The 9,398-nt window shown below is 42.9% G+C and overlaps 1 protein-coding gene and 1 non-coding gene across 5 annotated transcripts in view; both read left to right on the forward strand.

Annotated features, from left to right (window-relative positions):
* The window catches only part of Arid1a (AT-rich interaction domain 1A), a 100,268-nt gene that overhangs the window by 75,898 nt on the left and 14,972 nt on the right, over positions 1 to 9,398 (forward strand). For 2 of the 4 annotated variants that reach the window (XM_023702970.1, XM_023702972.1), the window contains exons 5-11: positions 2,078 to 2,318; positions 2,888 to 2,980; positions 3,585 to 3,752; positions 5,288 to 5,600; positions 6,268 to 6,413; positions 6,635 to 6,744; positions 8,674 to 8,883. In XM_023702970.1, the coding sequence (XP_023558738.1) occupies positions 2,078 to 2,318; positions 2,888 to 2,980; positions 3,585 to 3,752; positions 5,288 to 5,600; positions 6,268 to 6,413; positions 6,635 to 6,744; positions 8,674 to 8,883 (1,281 nt within the window). The remainder of the gene's footprint in view (positions 1 to 2,077; positions 2,319 to 2,887; positions 2,981 to 3,584; positions 3,753 to 5,287; positions 5,601 to 6,267; positions 6,414 to 6,634; positions 6,745 to 8,673; positions 8,884 to 9,398) is intronic. The other 2 variants (XM_023702971.1, XM_023702973.1) reach the window with 1 other exon arrangement.
* Positions 4,682 to 4,788, forward strand: LOC111813086. Its single transcript, XR_002818424.1, has one exon. It is a non-coding gene; the product is annotated as a U6 spliceosomal RNA (small nuclear RNA).

Consider the following 9,398-nt stretch of genomic DNA (forward strand, 5'->3'; position numbering starts at 1 on the left):
GTGGCAAGAAAGCTAGCTTTTTTTTTTTTTTTTTTTTGACTTGTCAGCTAACATGGAAAGCTGGACATAGATGCCTGTCTCCTACCTTACCTCAGAAGAAAGCTTTATTCCCATAGAATGCAATAGAAATGTTCCCACCCACGTTAAATAGCCAAGTGGTTCATGGAAAATCTGACCACCTTGGAAACCTGAAAGTTTTTTTTTTGTTTTGTTTTTTATACAGTCTTGCTAGGCAGTTCGGATCTCATCTCAGCCTCCCTAGTGCTGGGATTACAGACGTGCACTACCATGCCTGGTGCCACCAGAGCTATCTCCCCAGCTCAGGAGAAAACATCTTAAGGGGTCCTCTAGCCTCCTTAAGTGTTATGCACTCACTTTCAGCTTATCTTTAGTAGGAAGAGACTCAAATCAGGCCAGCTTGGATCTCCTTTAGATGTTTCTCAACTATTTACGTATCAAGGTGTTCATCTGATCTTCAGTGTATAGCTAGTTCCCAGCCTGAAGTGGTTTTGCTTGAGGATGAACATGTGATAGGATTTGGAGTACATTTCCTAGGATGAATATTTTTCAAATTGAGTTCTTGATTGCTAATCTTGGAGTTTATTGACCCAAAGTAAACTCTTTACTGATTAATTCAAGACAAGCAAAGCTCTCAAATATCAGCTTCTCACTGAAAAACTGAACGTTGAGGGGAAATTTGAATTTGTTTAGTTGGCAAACATTTGTTCATCTCATATGCCAGGTGTTAAGAAATACAGTCCCAAACCTTCTTGGCAGTTAGGAAATTCTTTGCCATGCAGTTATATCCATCCCTTTCTCACCTCCTACCCCTTATGTTGCAAAGTACTGTATAGTAATTGGAAGGGATAGAGTTTTTGATGCATGAGAGAGTATTAATCTGAAGACACAGCAACCTCTAGTAAATGTTACCCAACTTCGTTGACTTTTTTCTGTCCTTCATTTTTCTTCCCTCCCTTTTTTGTCCCTCCCTTCCTTTCTTCCTTCCTTTTCGTTCATTCGTTTGTTCATTCAGGCATTTATTCATTCATTCATTCACAGTATTTTGCTGATTAGCCTCACACTCTCTAGGTAGTCCTGGCTACCTATGTTCTGCCTGGTCCTGCCTCTCCTCCCAAATGCTGGAATTAGCACGCATGAGCCATCATGCCTAGTTTGTTACTGTTGTCTTATAGCTCTTGGTGCCATTATGGAAATATTTTGTAGTTTCTTCATTGGAAAAGAACTAATGTATGCTGAATTAGCTATTCTCCTAAGAGTAAAGAATTTAGAAGTGGGAAGTAAAGTACTAAATATGAGAAGGCAGAACAGGGGTTGACAATTATAATTTAGGATTCAGCTATCTTATTATTATTTATAAACTTTTATTGGAATACAGCCATATGCATTCCTTTTTGGGGGTAGGGGGCGCTTAGGTTGCCTCAGGGCAGGTCTGGTTTGGCTTGAGGATGAGGGGATCGAACCACAGCATCCTGGGCCTGACTGCTTTGTTTCAACAGGCTCTTAAACACCTGAGCTAATGGGCAGGCCCCCACAATACTCATTTCTAATTTGTTTGTAGCTACTTTTATAATACAGTGGCAGAACTTGAGTATTTTGACAAAAACTGTACAGCTGACAAAGTCTAAAACATTTACCAGGTGTTGTGATGCACACCTTTAATCCTAGCACTCAGAAGGCCAAGGCAGGAGGGTTACTACAAGTTTGAGGACTACACAATGAGACATTTCATGCCTGTTTTTTAAAAAAGTCTGCTGTATATAAACTTTAATATCATGACTAATGATGACATACATGGTATATTTAGCATTAGTCATTTAAGGAAAATTCTAAGCATGGAGTAGAGTTGTTAAAAGAAGAATCTTAAGGCAGACTTTGTAGCGCATGCCTATAGCCTCTGCACATAGGGAGGCTGAGGCAGGAAGATCGCCACAAGTTCAAGTCCAACCTGAATAACATAGCAAGACCCTATCAGAAAAGAACAAACAAACAAAAAAAAAAAAACCAGAAGTTCTTTCTTTCATATATTATTAATCCTTGTTGTTATATGTGCTTTCAGGATCTATCTGGTTCAATAGATGATCTCCCCATGGGGACAGAAGGAGCGCTGAGTCCTGGAGTGAGCACATCAGGGATTTCCAGCAGCCAAGGAGAGCAGAGCAATCCAGCTCAGTCTCCTTTCTCTCCTCATACTTCCCCCCACCTGCCTGGCATCCGAGGCCCCTCCCCATCCCCTGTTGGCTCTCCTGCCAGTGTTGCTCAGTCTCGCTCAGGACCACTTTCGCCTGCTGCAGTGCCAGGTACCCACCAACGCTGGTCTTTGAGAAGAGGGAAGATGATTGATTCCAGAGATAGGGAGCTCTTGTTCATGTGTGTGTAGTTTCCTTTTAGCATTTGGAGAATATATCCCTTGACTCGATACTATTGTGTACAGTAGTCCCTCACTATTTCATGGTTCAACATTTGTGGACTCACTGTTGAGCGGGTTTTCAAACAATATTAATCTAAATTATTTATCGTGGATTTTTTGTTATATTGTAGGATTTTGCAGTACCATGTGGTATACATATGTTAAAATTACATAGGTTTATGAGCTTAGAAGAATGGTTGAGAACATTAGAAATGTTTTTAAGAATGTAGAAATGGTTTGTAAAGCCTTAAATATGCATAAATACTAAACTAAATATAATGTCGCTACTTCTACTGATTTTCACTTATCATGGGATGCAACCTCCACAATAAGTGAGGGACCACCATGTATGGTACTGGGAGGTGTGTAGTCTGTACAGGAGCCATTTCCAGTTTTAAAATCACCTAGCTGAAATTCTGTGGCTTGCCGTGGTTTGCTCACTACTTTCTCTTTTTGGTGCAGGCAACCAGATGCCGCCTCGGCCCCCCAGTGGCCAGTCAGACAGCATCATGCACCCTTCCATAAACCAATCAAGCATTGCTCAAGATCGAGGTAAGAGCCTGGGCTTTGGGGTAGGTACACAGAGCTATGGCAAACACTAGAATACCTCATGACCATGGAGCTTAGGATAGTCTCAGCAGCAATTTGTGAAGGTAGAGTAGTCTTGACTAAGTTGATAGTTCTAAACTGCATTCTCCAATAGTCACTTGTTTCTCAGTGTCCATCTGTGTTTCAATAGCTCTTCCCCTACATGGTGCCAAATTTTGTCAGCAGTTGGAAAATATTCAGCATTGAGTCTTAATTAAATCATTGGCCATTTTGTATGTATGTATGTATGTATGTATTTATTTATTTATTTTGGTGGAACTAGGGATTAAACTTAGACCCTTGCACTTGCCAGGGAAGCGCTTATTCTTCTGAGCCATCTCTCCGGCCCCTGGCCATTTTGTTTTTGTCATTGCTTTTGTCCATTTAGTGTCAGTAACTGACATGTGTTCTGTTAACAGTGTCTCTTTTGAATTGCCTAAAAGGGCCCAGTCAGGTTGAGACTCCATACAAATAGCTACTAAAGAAAATAAGATTTCCTAAGATAGAAGGGGAAATATTGTTTCCAATGTGCTAAACAAATAACCATATGAACACTACTCACAAACAGGTTATATGCAGAGGAACCCCCAGATGCCCCAGTACAGTTCCCCCCAGCCCGGCTCGGCCTTATCTCCACGTCAGCCTTCTGGAGGACAGATGCACACAGGCATGGGTTCCTACCAGCAGAATTCCATGGGGAGCTATGGTCCCCAGGGGGGTCAGTATGGCCCTCAAGGTAAGTATATTACCCAGTTAGGAATAAATAGATGTGAGAACAGAAAACAATTCCTTGTCTGATATGATGACCTGTCCTTTCCCTTAAATGGACCTAGCCTAAGCCCTGAAGTAGGGCAAGGCAGGGTCCCAGCTCGTCTTCTCTAAACTGTGTCACCATGGCCAAGTTTTTGAATGTCCCTGAGCCTCTTTCATTAGTAAAACGGAAATAAGATGTTTAGTTTATGGCTGAGCAACAGATAATAAATGATAGCTATTAGTCAGGTATAATGGCACACACTTGGAATTCCAGCATTTCGGGAGGCAGATGCAGAAGCACAAGCTGGAGGCTGGCCCGAACAGCTTAGAGGAATATTGAGACACTGTCTCAAAATAAAAATTAAAATAAAATGGGCTGAGGAGGTAAAGTGTGATAGCACTGTGTTCAGTTCAGAGTACCACAAAAAAAAGATGATTGCTATAACTTTTATAAAATTACTATTTCCTAGTAGAACACCTCTGTCCTTAAAATTAGTCCTAATTGGATTAAAAGCTGATTATCTTGTATTCCATGGTCAAGACCATGGAATACAAAGTAAGATGAATGTTTAGCAAAGAAAAAAATTCATGTGTGAATTAAAGGGCCTAGATACTATCCAGGCCAGCCTTGATCTGTGCTATCTTTAAGATGATGGGACAGGCCAAGGGTGTATGTCAGAGATAGAGCATGCAGAAAACTGGGAATTTGATTTCCAGCACCACCAAAAAGATAAAGTAGACTGGCAGGACGTTTGCAAATACATTGCTAGCCTAGACTATGAGTGACATTTTGGCTGGGGTTTGGGGAGGACAAGGAAGGATATGTAGGCAAGCAGGCAGATGTGTGTGTCTGCACATAGTTGAGGGGCTGGACAAATGAGTGAATAAGTGGATGGATAAAGAGACAACTAAGTGCTCGCTTCGGCAGCACGAATACTAAAATTGGAACGATACAGAGAAGATTAGCATGGCCCCTGTGCAAGGATGATGCGCAGATTCGTGAAGCGGTCCATATTTTTCTGTGTATTCAAAGTGGTTAGGATAGATATATAGTTGCATTCTCTTTTTTTTTTTTATTTCTTTTTTTTTTTAAACATTTATTTATTGTGTGTGTGTATGTGTGTGTGTGGCCAGCTCAGCCCACCAGGGGGCGAGGCTGGCTGGTATGTGGTGCTGGGGGACTGAACCGCAGTCCCCGTGCTTTGTTTAGCTTAGCTTGTTCTAAGTAGGTGCAAGACAACTAAGGCCTGTCTTTACACGCTCCCAGCTTTCCCTTTTTTTTCCAATGAGGGTAAAGGATACCATAAAGTTGATATTCTTAATGAAATTTGGAAAGGGATGGGGGAGATACGGAGAATCAAACTCAAGACCTCACACTTGCCCAGAAGGTGTTGTGCCAGTAAGCTAAATCCCTAACCTTAATGAAACTATTGGATGATTCTTGCTGTGTGGTTTTTATACAGTTGAGCAGTGAGTTGCTAACAAGTCAATAACTATGTCTTCTCCTTTCCCTCCCAGGAGGCTACCCCAGGCAGCCAAATTATAATGCCTTGCCCAATGCCAACTATCCCAGTGCAGGCATGGCTGGAAGCATGAACCCTATGGGTGCTGGAAGTCAAATGCATGGGCAGCCTGGCATCCCACCTTATGGCACACTCCCTCCAGGGAGAATGAGTCATGCCTCCATGGGCAACAGGCCTTATGGACCTAATATGGCCAATATGCCACCTCAGGTTGGGTCAGGGATGTGTCCTCCACCAGGAGGCATGAATCGGAAAACTCAAGAATCTGCTGTCGCCATGCACGTTGCTGCCAACTCTATCCAAAACAGGTAAGGTGTGGGACATGAAGAGGGTGTCAGTGCAAGATTTATTTGTATGTCTATGTATGTATGACTAATAAATACATTTTTGTGGAGAACTCTTTAGAAAACTTTGAAGTGTAAAGATAAACACAACAAATCGATACTTTTAGATTGGTGTCAAATTTCAAATGATGTCCTATGTAAAGAACTGTGTGGGGGCTGGTGAGATGGCTCAGTGGTCTAAAGCACCTACTTAGAACAAGCTAAGCTAAGCAAAACACAGGCACTGCGGTTCAATCCCCAGCACCACATGCCAGCCAGGCCCGCCCCCTGGTGGGCTGAGCTGGCCACACACACACTAAATAAACAAACAAATAAATAAATAAATAAAGAACTTTGTGGTGGCATGTGCCTATAGAGAGATCCCTTAAATAGAAATATGCCTTGACTTTGGAGGTGGTGGGAAGGAAGACCATGCTTAGGAGGTAGAGTAGGACACTATTCTTCAAGGAGTAGACCCCTTAAAGTTGAGTTAGTGTTTGCTCAACCCCTCCTTAGATCTCTGTGGGAAGTAAAAGATAATATAATTTGGGGGCCCTTTAAGACTAACTAGACAGTTATACAACTTTATGTAGCTCAAGTCCAGATCGGAAAGCCTAGTGTCTCTAACTCTTGTCTCTTACTTCTTCCTCAGGCCACCAGGCTACCCCAATATGAATCAGGGGGGCATGATGGGAACTGGACCTCCCTATGGACAAGGGATTAATAGTATGGCTGGCATGATCAACCCTCAGGGACCCCCATATCCCATGGGTGGAACCATGGCCAACAATTCTGCAGGTAAATCTTAGTCATTGCCCACCCTAGGAATATTAAGAGCCATCTGGGCCATGATGCCATAGAAAGGCTGAGGCAGGAAAGGTATCTCAAAATTAGGACGGAGGGGGCTAAAGATATACCTCAGCATGAGCTCTGCCCTGCATCCCACCACCACCACCAAAGTGTTCTTTAAGTCACAACTAAACCTGCTGGACTTGAGAATTTGTTTTTCTCACTTACAGGCATGGCAGCCAGCCCAGAGATGATGGGCCTTGGTGATGTTAAGTTAACTCCAGCCACCAAAATGAATAACAAGGCAGATGGGACACCTAAGACAGAATCCAAGTCCAAGGTAATAGTTTTTGTCTATATTCCTTTCAGCTGTGTATTGTATCCTTTTCAGTGATAGAAAGGGAATAAAAAATAACAAGATTTTAGCCTTTTATGACACTGACTAGTCTTGTGTTTTGGTTTTGTACCTGAGATTGAACTCAGGAACTTGCGCTTGGGAGGCAAGGGCTTATTCAACTCTGAGCTATCTCCCTGGAGACACTGAGTAATCTGAAAAATCATCTGTTGTCTCTTTATCAAGAAGGACCCCAGAATAATAGCTCATTGAATTAGGTTTTAGTGAGCATTGGGGATCCTGATGTAAATAATAAAGACTAGCACAATCTTAGAACTGTAAGGTGTAGTAGTAATGCCTGCCCCTACAGCATAGAATCCCCTGTACTATTTGGCTGATACCTCTGTGAAACTATATGTCCTCCACTCAGGCACTGATAGTGCATGCAATGGCAATTTGTTTTTTTCTTCCTGGCCTTTACAGCAATGAGAATAGTTGGTAAGCCTTTATTGTGTAAAGGAAGAAATAAGGTAGATGGAGATTATCTTAGGGATATCTGTGGTTGGTCCTGGATGTGTTCTTTGTTAGGCTGTGTAGCAGCCCTGGGCCCTGCCCAGCATTTGGACCATTTTAAAGTGAAGCAGGGTTGTGTGTGTGTGGAACCAGAGATTGAACTCAGGCCCTTGCGCTTGCCAGGGAAGCGCTTATTCTACTGAACCATCTCCTGGCCCCATTTGGGCCATTTTAAACATTTCTGGCCTTGATAATACCTCACTTTTCCTCCTGTTGCTTATAAGTAGGGGAAATAAAAATCATATCTTCCTGTAGCCTATGTTTCTCCTCTGGCTCTCAACCCTTTGGGCACACGTTTGTCTTAGGCAGGATGATATCTAAAGCCTATCAGGTTGGTGGGAGATCTATCGTTCTTGAGAAGAGAAAATGGTTTTTTCTCATTTTAGTCTAACCCTAACCGGTTGTCTTCAAAACGTTTTTAGTTTCTTGAACAATAAAAGTGTGTGCAGGTCCCTTTGACAGTTGTATAGCTTTGATGTAAGGTAGGCAACAGTTTAAGTTTAGTCCTGCCTTTAAAACTGAGATCTGTGACCAGGGATATAGCTCAGCGGCATAAGTGTCTGCCTGGCAAGTGTAAGGTCATGAGTTTGATCCCTGGTACCAGAAAAGAAAATGTGATCCCAGCATTTGTGAGGCTAAGACAAGAGGATCACTTTGGGTTCAAGGCCAGCCTGGGCTACATAGCTTTTTGTTCCTTTGGTGTTGTTGTGGTGGTGGTGGTGGTGGTGGTGGTGGTGGTGGTGGTGGTGGTGGTGGTGGTGGTTTGGTTTTGTTTGTTTGTTTGTTTGTTTTGAGGCAGTGTCTCACTATGTAATTCAGGCTGACCTTAAACTCACGTAGCCCAGGCTGGTCTCAATCTCTCAATCTTCCTGCCTCTGCCTCCCAAGTGCTGGAATTACAGGTGTACACCATCACACCTGACCTCTGGGCTACATAGTGAGTTCAAGGATGGTCTAGAATACATAGCAAAAGTCGGTCCCCCCCAAAAAAAACAAACTTGGGGACGGGGAAATTGCTCGGTAGAATAAGCGCTTGCCTGGCAAGCACAAGGGCCTGAGTTCAAAACCCCGGTTACACACACACAAAAAAAAAAACCTGCCTAGCTTCTCTGGATGCCTGAGCCAGGATGATTGCAAGATTAAAGCCAGCCTGTGTGATTTAGCGAGAGACTGTCATACAGTCAGATCAGCATTAGCTTACTTCTTTTGCAGTAAGGACTGTAGCTCCTTGTAAGCACAGAACAAGTGTTAGCAACCATCCTGGACTAGGAAACTTTACTGCAGTCCTTATCATGAAACTTGAAGCTGTTAACATTAGCTTTGGGTTTGATGTATTCTATGAATTTTGACCTATCCCTTTCAGAAATCCAGTTCTTCTACTACAACCAATGAGAAGATCACCAAATTATATGAGTTGGGTGGAGAGCCTGAGAGGAAAATGTGGGTGGACCGTTACCTGGCCTTCACAGAGGAGAAGGCCATGGGCATGACAAACCTGCCTGCAGTGGGTAGAAAACCGCTAGACCTCTATCGCCTGTATGTGTCTGTGAAGGAGATTGGTGGATTGACTCAGGTGAGTGCCTGATAATTGACTTCCTTTGTGGTTTACAGTCTGCTCATTACTCACTGGCTCTCAGTGGCTCTGTGCATCTTAAGGGGCAGCACTCTCCTATTCTCTGGGTACCATACTACTGACAGACCAGGAGCATAGGGTTTCCAGAGAAAAGACAAAACCAAGAGGCTATAATATCCTTGCTAGTAGAAGCAAATATGCACTATTTTTTTTTCCCCCGGTAGGTATTGGAAATTGAACTCAGGACCTTTTGCCAGGCAGGTGCCATGCTGCTGTTACATCCCTGGCTCTATGTACCCTTTTAGACTGTAAACAGTTAGAAAAGTTAGCAATAAAGTTAGGAATAATTTCATCAGGGTTGGTTGGTTTGTCTTTTCTGTTCCCTCTTTTTAACTTTGTAGTTCAGGGTATTCTTGAACTCACTATGTAACCCAGGCTGGGATTACAGGTGTGTATCACTGTGCCTGCCTGTTTAACCAAAGTGTCTGGTATACAAATTGAGCTGTGGGGGGGGG

This window comes from Octodon degus, unplaced genomic scaffold (assembly GCF_000260255.1).
Source record: "Octodon degus isolate 3935 unplaced genomic scaffold, OctDeg1.0 scaffold00163, whole genome shotgun sequence".
In the NCBI taxonomy this organism is placed as follows: domain Eukaryota; kingdom Metazoa; phylum Chordata; class Mammalia; order Rodentia; family Octodontidae; genus Octodon; species Octodon degus.